Source organism: Spea bombifrons, chromosome 6 (genome assembly GCF_027358695.1).
Source record: "Spea bombifrons isolate aSpeBom1 chromosome 6, aSpeBom1.2.pri, whole genome shotgun sequence".
NCBI classification, from domain to species: Eukaryota; Metazoa; Chordata; class Amphibia; order Anura; family Pelobatidae; genus Spea; species Spea bombifrons.
Window position 1 is genome coordinate 37,679,369 of NC_071092.1, and position 13,050 is coordinate 37,692,418.

At 43.2% G+C, this 13,050-nt stretch overlaps 1 protein-coding gene across 1 annotated transcript in view; it reads left to right on the forward strand.

Moving 5' to 3' along the window:
* The first annotated feature begins 212 nt into the window (after positions 1-212).
* Positions 213-13,050, forward strand: part of LAMC1 (laminin subunit gamma 1) — a 44,286-nt gene continuing 31,448 nt past the window's right edge. The window contains exon 1 of the mRNA XM_053468945.1: positions 213-983. Within this exon, the coding sequence (XP_053324920.1) occupies positions 614-983 (370 nt within the window). The 5' untranslated portion in view covers positions 213-613. The remainder of the gene's footprint in view (positions 984-13,050) is intronic.

Sequence of the window (13,050 nt, forward strand, 5' to 3'; positions counted from 1 at the left end):
ACCCTCAGCCAGGCGAGTGTCAGGCCCACTGGTGGCTTAGTCATAGTATGCCCTGTGATATGTATAGCCCCCGGGCATACATTACTCCGCTAATACGTGTTCCCATTTTTAACCACCCCAAGAAGTCCTGCCACGGTCCGCTCCCATACCTTCTCATTTGCATTTCCCGTGATGCTTTGTGCCGGCCGGCCCCCCTTCTCTCCTGCCCCGTACAGAAGTCAGCAGTAAAGCACAGTGCAAGCCCCCTCCCAGAGCAAGGTCCCAGGAAGCGGACCCTCCGCGCTAGCTCGCCGCCACCCATCTCAGCCACTTGCAGTGTAACCGGAGGCGGCCCCGGGGACTTATTCTTTCCTGCTAACCCGGCTGTCAGGCAAGTGAGTGAGGAGTCCGGCCAGTGGGGAGCGGATCCCAGCCTGCAGGAGCAGCGGTTTCATAACCCCTCGGAGCAGTTCAGATAAGTTTTGTGATAGTTAATAAAGCTTGTTGTGGGGATTGTTCGCCTGTCAGGACCTTTTTTTACCGGTGAAGGTGAGAAGAGCCCGGCCCCAAAGTGCCTCCCCGGCCGTTGCTTTAGGATATCCGCGCTCCTTGAGGGAGCCCCGTGAATCACAGGATGCGGCCTCCAGCGTTGGTCGCCTTGCTGCTGTTGGCAGGGACTGTGCGGGCCGCTATGGACGAGTGCATAGATGAAAGCACGGGCCGGCCGCAGCGTTGCATGCCCGAGTTTGTCAACGCAGCTTTTAATGTGACTGTAGTGGCCACTAACACCTGTGGCTCGCCGCCGGAGGAGTACTGCGTACAGACCGGGGTTACCGGAGTCACCAAGTCCTGCCACTTGTGCGACAACAGCCAGCCCCACCTGCAGCACGGCGCCGAGTACCTCACCGACTACAACAACCAGGCGGAAACCACCTGGTGGCAGAGCCAAACTATGCTGGCGGGGATCCAGTACCCGAACTCCATCAATCTGACACTGCATCTGGGTGAGTCTCAGATACCCTCCCTGCGCCCGAAAATACCCCGCTGCCCGATTTATACTTAGCAACCTGATAAGCGCATCCATATCTAGCTGGTGCCTGCGGTATGACGTCATACTGTGCATTAATACACATGTCTGTACTAAATTCCAAGAGTCGCTTCTCATTATGTTTTCATACGGAGTGTAAGATGTGTTGTGCATTGGAAGAGAAGTGATCTGCTGTGCAAACCGGTGCAATCACTGGGATCTATTCACTAAAGGGGCACTCGTGCTTCAGCCCTTTGACTTTTCATGATGCAGGCCCATCCCCAGCTTCTGTTGCAGGAAGAGCTTGGTGGCCCCATAAGATGTAGTGATATTTCCCCCAATGTCTCTTTGCACATTGAATTATGCATTACACAGGGCCAGCTCAGACCTTCTTGCCAGACAAACTTGCAAGTGTTGGCCCTTCATAATGAAGAGGGAGAGTTAAAACTCATTAGTGAATAAACCCCACTGCAGTGCTCAGTCAACTGCTAAAACACCATTCAGTGCCCTTCCCACTAGTCCTTCTGGTCTCTTGGCTACTAGCCCCCTTCAGCCCTCTATCATAGCTCCTTGTTCTATTGGCAAACTTCCATATATTGCCCTCGTAGAATTGCTTGGTATCTTGCCCTGACCTGGCACCGTGCCCCCGTAGTTCCCTTCGCTCTCCCACCCTGGCTCTTTATACTGCCAGGACCCTTCGTTGTATAGCCTTGGCTCCCCTCTCTCTCTTAGCACGCTTGGGCTCTCCTCCTGGCCTGGGATGGACCTATAGTGACTTAGAGCGACAGAGAGTCTCGGAGACTTCGCATTGTCCAGAGCCTTAATTGTCCCCGTGTAAAAATAGGCCATGAAAGACCTTTTTATTATTCTCCTAAAGCAGCCGTTGAATGCCTGGTGCAAAAAATATCACCTCGGGCAAGATGAGTGAACGCGCCATCTGCTCCGTACCGGCTGCTAAACCAGTGCCTGCCATTAAAGGTGAATGAAGCATAGAAGTGGAGGTGTGTGTTACATTCACTCAGACTTGTTTGCAAGTCTCTCTTGGCTCTGGTTCCTTTTTCATCCGTATTCCTTTTCTTTTTCTTTCGTCCTTTAAATAGCGCTAAATGTTAACCCGTTGTTCAGCGCTGCGGAATATGATGGCGCTGTGTAAAACTATAAATAATCAGGACGTTCTGTTTTTGTGATATGAGTAGCTAGATATAATTATCTGCTGTTGTATGTTTTTTTTATGCTTTATAAAGGGAAAACGGTTAAGCAGTTTGTTGGCTATGGGTTTAGAGATGTGTTTTTAACCCTTTCCCTATTGTTGGTTAATATGACGTTTGATGGCGTCTGGTATTGCTGTGTGATGTCACATTTGTTCACGTGCAGCCGATTATATTCTTAATGAAGCTTGAATTGCAGTCTTGTTGACATTCGCAGCATTACTGAAATGTTCTCATTTAGTAGTTTGTTTTATTGCCCTTCCTGTGAGTCCCTCTCATGTCCCTCTGTAATTAGAAGTACCCCCCTCCCACCCTTAAAGCCAAAAAACCCTGACAATGTATATACTATAGTGAGGAGGGTGGGGGGGGGGTAATCCCAGTTCACTTTACTGTAATTAAAAGCATTACTTTGGGATTACTTTGTGTTCCGGTTATTATTTTAAAGGAAATCCGCACACTGTCTACATGGAAAAAGTACCATCTGTATTTTGTAGGAAAATGTTAGAAATGCATTCCAAGTGGCACTATGGCTCTGCAAACATTAGCTTGCCAAGTAACCCAGGATAGAAACCGTATGGCCATACCAAAGCAGCTGCCTATGGGAGCTCAATTACATACCTACAGGCGATTCTCACGGCTTATGTTAGAGCATAAAGGGGATTTATTCACTAAACTGTGAGACACGGGTACATTAAGGTAAAATACTTTACTGTACTTACGAATCCAAATAGTCTCATCACCATAGCTCCTGGGACGTCATCTTTGGCCAGCAGCATGTACTTTTTAGTAAATCAGCCCCCCCCGAGCCAAAGTAGACTTTGGGGTTTTGCCAGGCTTACCACTCTTGAGTACTTTGTCGTCGTTTTGGTTTTTGGAGATTTAGTTACCAGCTGACAACCTTTGTCTCAACATATATATATATATATAACAGGAAAGAGGTTTTTAATGCCTGTCCATGGATAACATTAGTGTCCAAAATTAATTTTTATTCATCTGTAAAATGGTAAATCCTAGAGGTCCTGCGAAAACTCCTCATGATTTGACATGGTGTAGGTTACATTTTCAGGGTCATTGTACTGTTACAGGGGCCATTCGCAGTTGGTGATTGGCTGTTCTCTGTTGAATATGTCTCTAAACCTATAAATATAAGTAAGCTGTCACATTTTCCTTGACACTCCCTCTGGGTTATACTTAGTTGACATAAGTTAGTTTATTAGATCAGGAGTCAGCCGTTGCTCCACATAAGGTAGATCCACCTTCCCCAGAAGCTGTCATAAAAAGGAACACATAGTTAATACCAGATTCCACGGATTAGAAACAGATTCCTTTGTAGTCTCTTGGCTCCCACGCAGAGACTTAAAAAGATAGACTAATATGTCTCAGATTTGGGTTCGTTTATTCAATTATGTGTTCTTATTATAAAGAACTTGCATTCGCAACTAGCGTTTTTCTCATGCTGGAACAATAAACCACTTGTAACTTGTGTGACAGCATAAGGGTTTTGTGCGGCATTTAACTTTTTTTTTTGTTTTGATTCTAAATGTATTCGATTGTACAAGGGAATTGAAATCTCATTAGCAGGGCCATGTGCATATATTCCCATATGTTGTAGATGTAGCACCATTAAGCTTGGTCATTTATTGGTAATTGACCAGTAAAAAATGTTAAATCCAGTGTTTTGGCATGGCACTCATAACTGTGTCCACTGTAGAATGCTGGCATCTATGATGTTGAAAATACATAATTTATATTTCCATTTCTAAAGACTGTATAAACCGATACTGCAAAGTCCCAGGGGTAAAGTAGTAATGGCACCTAAATTTTGTTCCACTTAAATCCCTGTGAGTGACTACAGAAGGAAAACATTTTGTTGGAAATGACACTTCAAAACAAAGTGAGCGATCGCATGAATAGGGCGCAGCATTCCAGCACCATGGGTAGGTCAGGAAAATGTAATGATATGATTTGTTGGTAGATGTCCAGTCCTGTTAGTGAATCATAATGGGGGAAGTCATTACTTGAGTGACCTTCAGAGCCACTCATTCCTCTAGGGTGAAGCACATTAACATTCATACGCATTACTGTTTAACACACCGTGGCCACAGTGTAGTTTATTTGCAATATATTTTTGGTTGCCACAATATAACTGAAGATGTACAATATCACAGCGCTGGAAATTGCCTTGTTACAATAAACATATCTCCCAAGGGAGCTAATAACACCCCTGCCTATCCCACTACGTAGGAGGTGAGAGTAGGTTCTCACCCTATTGAGAGTGTGCCTTGACGTGGCGGGTGAGCTTAATTATGCTTTGGCCAATTCATATAACCAAAACCTCTCATTTATATTATGTTTATATATTTGTTGCCAACTTTATTAGGGTAAGAAGCGCAGACAGTTTTTGTTTTTTGTATCACATGTATGTTACTATGACTGACTCTTTGGGAGAGAACCCATTGGCATCATCTAAAAGATATTTTTCTTCTTTGTGATGGTGAAAAGGCCAGACTAGATCTGTAACTTTTGCTCTCAGTATTGCCAGTTGGGCAAATCCACTACGCTTCTCAGAAGAGGTCTGCCAATGCTGACACATACAACCGTGTTTGTTGTCTGAAGCAGAGAGAGTTTCTCTTAGATGTTGGCTCTGGCCAGACCTTTGGTAAATGTATATATCGGCAAAAAAAAGGCTTGAAATGAGCCCAAGTGGGACGTTGTGCCGGACTGGCTGTTAGGGATTGCCTATTCCTGGTTGAGATTTCCAATGTTTGCGTCCAGTTCGTGAGAGAAGCCGTCTCAAACTATACACCGAGAGGTGCGCTTTCTTCTCTTGCATAAGAAGAATCTCATTTGGCTGCTTGAACACCAAGCATGTCTGAGTCCCTGACCTCATAATCTCTCAGGAACAACTGGAAGGTTATATTTTAACTACAAAGTAGATGCTTTTCCTATTTATTTTTTTAGTGTACAGTTTATGCCAGTTTCATTAACCCGTCAAGTACATCTGCGCATTCTTTTGGTACTCGATTAATTAAAGGAAGCTGTATTTGCTTCCAATATTTACTTATATCCCTTCCTTTGTAACTTGTTGAAACATGCCACTGCCCTTATTTAACTTTTGTCCTAGAAATGGTTTGCATTTCTCTCTGTAGGTATGAACACTCTATCTAGTGAATATTACAAAATGGGACAAAAGCCCTTGGAGCGCAGCCTATTACTGTGCCCCCAGTTGCAAAGGAAGGGGGCTGGTTGTTAAATCATGAATCTGTTAACTTGAGAGTTCTAATTTCCCTGCAGAGTTGCTGGTAAAAATACACATTATACATATATTAAGGTTTGGAATTTCTTTAAAATGTGGGTTTATATTAATTGAATTCCCCTTTTTCAGTTCATTTTGCCCCCCCCCCTGCTATTTCCTTTCTCCCCACTTGCCCTAGGGCTGACTCGGGCTGCCCTCCAGACCTACCTTGTCCTCCTCATCCTCTGTCCTTTTCTTGAGGAGCTCTGGGATGTTGTATCATAGCACTCCACATTAGTTGGCGCTTAAGCACTCACCATATCCTTGAGAGCCGCAGAGCACTTGGGTGCTGGGTCTGCAAAATGAACAACTTCTCCCTAGTAAAGCAGTAAAGGCACTTTTACCCAGGCCAGAGTAGGCCACTGATACCGTCTGTAACCATATGGCATTATGGCTGAAATGTGTCCACAAGGAAAAACGGACATGAGTGAGCCTGGAGGATGCAGGTTTGGTATGAATTAACAATCCTGTTAAAAAAAAAAAAAAATAATTAAATAAAAAATTATTTTTTTTTTAACATATTAAGGTTTTAAAATTGGCAGGCAGATAAACAGGCTTGAGGTTTCGAATGGTTCGTATCTGCCGCTGAATTCTGGGGGGTTTATCCATCACCTCTTACCTGTTAAATTGTCTTTTTGTGCTGTGCATTTCTTTTAAAAAGCAGACATAAACAAGTGTTTTGAACCGCCAGCTGTTCTGTTCTAGCTGCGCAGTGCGTACGTTCCTTATCACTAAATTAGATTTTCTGCTAACAAATGCCACCTGTTCTTTTAGCTAGATTTTAATCTGTAGAATGCGTTTCGGATCCATCAAGAGGTTGCTTGAGAAAGTTTTCCTAAGCTCGCGGTCTTGGGAACCCAAGCATGTTTCCTGCTTAGTGCCGGTGCTGAGAGTAGAGACGCTGAGGCCTGGGGTCAGGGGAACGGAATATGGTTTTTGTCTGTTTGGTGGAAGGAGGGGGCATGTCGAGAGCACACATGCATATTCTCCTCTGTGTCTACCTCTCATTTGGTGGGAGGGATTTTCCAGACCAGTTACTTTTTATTTCTGGCATTTTGGTTTCTACAGGCCCTCTTTTTTTATTTCCCTAAGTTAAAATGCAGACCCATCCAGGGCTGGAGCGACAGAGAAAACAAAGAGGGTGCTGTTGATCACAGTTGGTTAGGAACTTCTGAGACCATGTCATTGCGTGGGTCCTTGTCTTGTTTACCAAAATGAATTTTCCAATTTCCTAGGGCTAGGAGGGGGTGAAGCAGCGAACATAGGGCTCTTGGGAGAATTAAGCAACATAGCATCTGTATTTTCCCAGTCTTAAGTTTTTTTGTTTTGTTTTAGCCTTCCAGTTTTTTTCCTTTGCCTCTGGGTATTCAAAATGCTCGCTCGCACGACCTATGCTGTTATTTACACATTCAGTGGTGGAGAGGATGCAGCCCTTTGGGTCACAAAAGACCGGGATGCTTCCACTCAAGCTTGGTATGCACCGCACGGACGAGACACCTCTTTCTCTTGCAGAGCTTTGACAACAGCAGCATGGTTAGCTCAGTGGGATATATTTGTGGAAACACAAAGAAAGCAACATTTGAATGAGAGTTACATAAATAATTGTATCTCTATGTATCCACATTTCATTTGACTCAGAAGACTCTTGTGTTTTTGTGTTTGTGCTGGCAGGGGGTGATGATTTGTTGGGCTTGCAGTAATTATGCACACCATTGCTGAGAAAAGAAAGGGACAATGTTCCGTATGTATACCTCAAAAATTAGGAGAATGCTCAATCCTGTCCTTTAAAAGGGAAAGCGCAAAAATACTTTTCAACATAAAAAACTAAAATACAGTAATGTTGGTTAATATTGACAAAACCCTCATTTTGTTCCAATAAACTTCCTTAATCTGCAGACCTGGAGGCGGCCATTGTTGTCAGTCATGTGATATTTTGGGTGGCTTTGCCTGCTCAGTCTCCACACTGGGCTGATTCTTTTATTGCCTGCTGGCTTATTAGGACCCTTTACAAGGCAGGATAGATAAGGAGCCAGTGTGGTTGTCTAGTAGATTAGGCTAAGTTAACGGGACACTACTCTAGTGTCCCCGACAGCCCCCTGAACAGTGAATGCATATAAAAGTACTATGTAATTACTTTTATATGCGTTAATTTAACCTGCAAAATAATAAGAAACCCATTGGTCCTTCATGGTCCAATGATTTGTGCCACTGATTGGCTGTTTAAAGCAGTGAATCGGTAGGAAAGTGCTCCCTTGGAAATGAATGAAATAGCTTTCTATTCATGCGCATGTGGGTTCTTAGAACCTACAGAACAGTCGCACAACCACACATGAATATCTATGCCAAGGAGGACACCATGAAAGCTTAAAGGGACCATTTAGCTATCCTATGCATTAAAGTGCAAAGGATGACTGACGTGGCCCTTTAACAGAGCCCGAACACACAAATGGCTAATATGCAGCTGCCTAAAACCATTATATTATGCACAAACTAAAGATTTACAAAAAAAAAAAAAAAAGCACAGCATATTGGGAAATATATGTTTAATCTGACACTAGTGATAGAAACATTTGGTGGGAGTTCCCCTTTAATGAATAGTTTTCTCTGCAGATATACCTCTTCTCAGAGGCAAGTCATAGTAAAAGAATTTGAAAAATCCAAGTGGTCACGTCACAAGGCTACAGTTTTTGAGGTGTGTGCGAAAAATTTGGCTCTAGGCCTTTTCATCTGATTCCTTGAGATTAGTCAGGGGCTCTCAGGGAAACATTTGAGTTAGAGATTACTTCAAGAGGATCTCGGACCTTGATGTAAACATTGGAGTAATCTGTAACACATCTGTTGGCTTGCAGGGCTGGTTTAGCTATCCCAGGAAGTAATGCTCTGGTTCATTCTTTTGGAACTGAAGCCCTCCTGTCAGTTCCTTCTCAGCGGTTTTAGATTTTTGTTTTTTACTAGATCTTCATTCCTGTCCAAAGATAATTTTACATCGCAGTGCCTTCCTGTTATCAAATTTCCACCCACACTCTTAGGAGAAGGGAATTTTTTTTTCTGGGACAGCGCATTTTAACTCTTCCCACGGTTTTTATAAATCCCGTTACGCTATCGCTGGCCTGCGGAGTAGTTTATCATGCAAACAGCAGCAATGGAGCGAGACTATAGTACTTAACATCTACTACTAACATCTATGCCAGGGTGGAGATCACTAGCGCCACCTTAGAACTGGTTTCTTTGGTTTGACAGATCGTGCTTACAAATATTCATACTGATCAGTCAACCAAACAGCTTATGTAATGTTTAACGTTGCTCATCCCACTGGTATTGAAAGAGGTTATTCTAGGCAGCTGTATCCATTATATATTAACACTTCCCATTATCTTCAACAAGGTCCAAAAACAGCTGCAGTAATGCAGATCCCCTATCCCTGGACCTATTCCTCCCCTGTGTGTGCTAGCTCTAGTAATCCATATGTTCTCTTCTGTATTACCTGTATGTGTGCTCGTGTTTGAGATACGTTATAAATAAAATGCAGAATGTGATCGCGGTTTCCCTGCATTCGTGCTGCAAGGGTAGATCGACATGGAGAAGTGCTTGCGAGGGCATGTAGCACTGAGCGCCTCTGTTTCCTCCCAAGATTACAGAGTTAAACAGAGACATGGAGAATTGGGAGTGCTGAAGACTCTTTTTTAAGACCTGCTTCCCTAGCCTTGGAATTTGTATACCCCCCCACCCCCAACCCGAGTGTGGTCTCTCTCAGGCACTCACAAAGAGCTGCTTTAACATCGCTGCAAGTCTGGACAGGAGCAGGTTACTGCATGCTTTAATGTTTTAAAGGGGGCATCCATGCCTTACTCATCTCATAAATACCCCTTTCTTCCTTTGTGTAACTTTAATTAACTTTATTGTTTCTTCCTCCTCCCCCTTTACCTTTTTTTGTTAATCTCATACACCCTGAACCTTTGTACTATCTGTAGCCCTCCCCCTCCTTAAGAAGACGGTTTTGGAGGTTTATCCATGAGTCCCGTGCTTATTTTAAGGCACTGCCATGGACAGGATTGTATGGCATGCTGCTTCTATTTGCAGAAAGGCTGAAGTGAAGTGAAGTGTGTTGGGGGGGGGGCTGTTCTACTTCCCACAAACACACACACACTTCAGAGGCCGTGTCCTGCACTCACCTGCACCTTTCTGATTCATGTCAAGTGGTCATTTCCTTCTTCAAAAGCAAAGGTTTCTAATATATGCGGATGCTTGGCACCATGTCTCTTTAAAGGTAGCCAACATCAAAGGGAAAAAGGAAAAATGTACGCATTATGAGCCTTTTTCCTTGTAGATTTAGCAGAGGCTTAGCACTCGCGCGCATGCGGCCCACTACACATCTGCCCTTAGATTTCAATGTAGCTGGAAAGAGATCATTACTCGAGACGAACATATACAGTAGCTACCCTCAGTCACTAGGCAAGGTTTAGAATGGTTACAGTCACAAATCCACAATATCTGAAGAAAATACACACACTAATATTTTAGGAAGAATAACAATTTTTTTGTGTATTTTGCATTTTTACATTTAACTGCTTCACTTCTGGAAATCACAGGAACTTTTCCACTCTTCGTTAATGAAGCTGATTCAATACAATACTGATTTGGTTTCTGCTCTGATTAAGGGCAACTACAGCATATGTATGCAGTTTTCACATGTATGTGAGAGTCACATACTCCACTGTTTTATAACTGTAAAAGCTTTACTGCCATACATAAGTTTTATTGATCTTTATGACCGTATAAAGGGAAAGGAATGCTTTATGGCGTTTTGGGGCAGAATGCATAAGTCGGGCACCGTTCTGAAATCGCCCACCTGCCTGGCCTTTCGCTAGCATTGCTCCGGTTATCTTGTTTAGGATCTGATGATCTGGAATGCATCAGTTCCATTTCCAGCTTCTCGATACCAAATAGCAGTCACTCCCGCCAAGCTGATGTTTACATAATGAGGCTATACATCTCATAGCCAGGGGTACAGTAAGACTTCAGAAACATTTCTCCATGTATAAAAATGTTCATCAAAAATTGTCTCAAATACACAATTAAACACTCTGCCATTACATTGGAAAATCTTCCCTACTTATGATCGAGGAGCATTAAAGGCACGGAAGGGTACGTTAATCTTGTAGCAAATGGAGGAATCATTTTGCTGCCAAGTTTCCAGGCGATTTGTATTGACTTGGGTCTGACGCTTCCTCTGAAGCTTGCATACTTTGTACGTTGTATCTTGTTCCTTCAATGGTAATGAGCGGGATGCCAGTTGTGCTGATGTCACACTTTGACACCAACGCTGTATACCTTCCCAGCAGAAATCGGTGATGGGAATGATGGCGTATCCAATCCTTGGGGATTTTATTAAATGGCAGAGCACGGCTCACTTCTCAGTAACACAATCAGAAGAAAAACCTATCCAGCAATAAATGCCTTGCTTCCCACATACACACGCAGAACACACCCGTGTACCAGTCCCATATAACCATGTATATGTCCTGAATCATAAATTCTTATGGACAATCGGTATACTCCACACATATGTTAGAGCACGTAACTTGCAGAGGATGTTGGGAGTTGTCATCCTGCAGCATTAGGTTGAGTTGGGAATCCCAGGCGTTAAGAGTGTGTAGTGGGCTTCTGTAATTGACTTCCAGGTGTGTGGCTTTGGCCCCCTCCCCCATATTTGAATCCATTCTGTTCCCATTCCCATTCAGGAAATGCCATCTTTGTCTCTCTCCAGTGAGCTTATCTCTTGCTACAGGGGGTCACTCCTTGAAAGCCTTTGAAGCGGCAGTTTGAACCCGCCTCACCCTTTGCTTGCCCAGAGGGAGGTTTCTCCTCCTAGGTCTCCTGGAGATAGCCCCTCTGATCTGTGAAACTAATTTACTGTAAATACTCTTCACAGACCATGCCCTGCCGTTAACAGAATTGGCTCCTCACAAACGAGCTTCAAATAGCTCTCTCTGGGTTTTAAATTCTACAGCCATGTGTCAGCAACCAAAGTACAGGTGCATACTAATTCATCACACATGTGAACTACAGAATTCCCACACAGAACTATGGCTGCCAAGCTACAGACGTGTGTTTGACATCATCCAACGGAAACATGCAGGAGATGTTACGTGGCTGACTGCCCCTTGCTTGAATGTACCAGGATCAATCGGAGGTTACCCTGTGTCTGAACATGCGAGTTGTTTGCCGCAGATCCGTTTACCAGATTAGGACGTTGGTATTTGAGGGAGGAAATCTTGTGGTTAACCAGCAGAGTAGGTTGTAGGTGGAGAGATGTTTAATCTCCAGCCCTGTGATGTGCTGTCTCCAAAGTTTCATTCTCAATTTTGAACAATACACCTTCTGTATAGGGGGATCCCTCTCTGTCCCTTCTGTGAGATGCTTTAGAAGAGCGTCAATCATGTAATAGCTACAGTTGTCTTTGGGTTTTTCCCCTCAATCAGGCTCTTTAATTCACTGTTATATGGGAGTCACAGGTCAACGTGTTGAGTAGTAGTGCATATACGTATATGTGCAACCAGTTGTGAAACCCCATGGGATTCTGAGCACATCGTGTCTCACGTACTCCTAACCAGCTAATGTAAGGATAGCCTTCTCTTAAAAGTATCATACCAAACAATACCTACTTCATGAAAACATATACAATGTAAATGAGTTTTTTTTTTCCTTTAAGCTTTAGGAAAGAGACCCTAGTCTGTCTGCCAAAACATTTGTATTGTTTGGTAAAATCCCCTTTTTTCCCTTTATAGGTTCTGGAACCCCTAGCAAGTTCAACCTTTATCATGGCTGTTTCATGACTTTCCGTTTTCCACTAATAAATTTCTTGGGCTCACCGAAATGCCCTTTTTGGGGATAATTGATAACATTTCATCTCCCCACTTTCTAAGGATACCTGCGAGGCACAAACTTGGAGAAGAACGTAAACAAAGTTTTCTGGCTGGTAGTAACAATGTTTAAGGAATCTTTCCTAACCTCAACGCTGTTCCTCGGTTTCTCCATTTTCTTAAACAAAATCAGAAACCATTTTTTATTACAAAAAAAACCTCAGCATTTGATATTTATTACCCTTGAAATAAGTGAGTTTTTCTAAACCAGTTACTGCCCAATTCAAGGTTATAGGCTAGAGTATTTATGATTCATTCAAGGATTTTTTATTTTATAACCGACTCGCCACTATCGGAGATCTGGCAGCTTCCCAACCCATTTAGGATTCACATAATGGTCTAAGTATAAACATTCGTTTCTTTAGCGTTTTTTCTGTGCGGTCTGTGAGGCTCTGCAAACCCAAGACGTTTATTGATGTCGCTTCTCATTTTTGGCACGGCGTGTATAGGGAATCTGAGTGTTTTGTGCATCGGTTCTCTGGGGATAAGTCATCGCTGATATTTCTGGATTATGACTATTGTAGGCAGTTTCTCACAGGAAATTCTTTTTTCTTCTATTTAAATCCGCTCATGATGTTTTATGCAAGATGATATATAAACCATGTTTCATCTGGATTT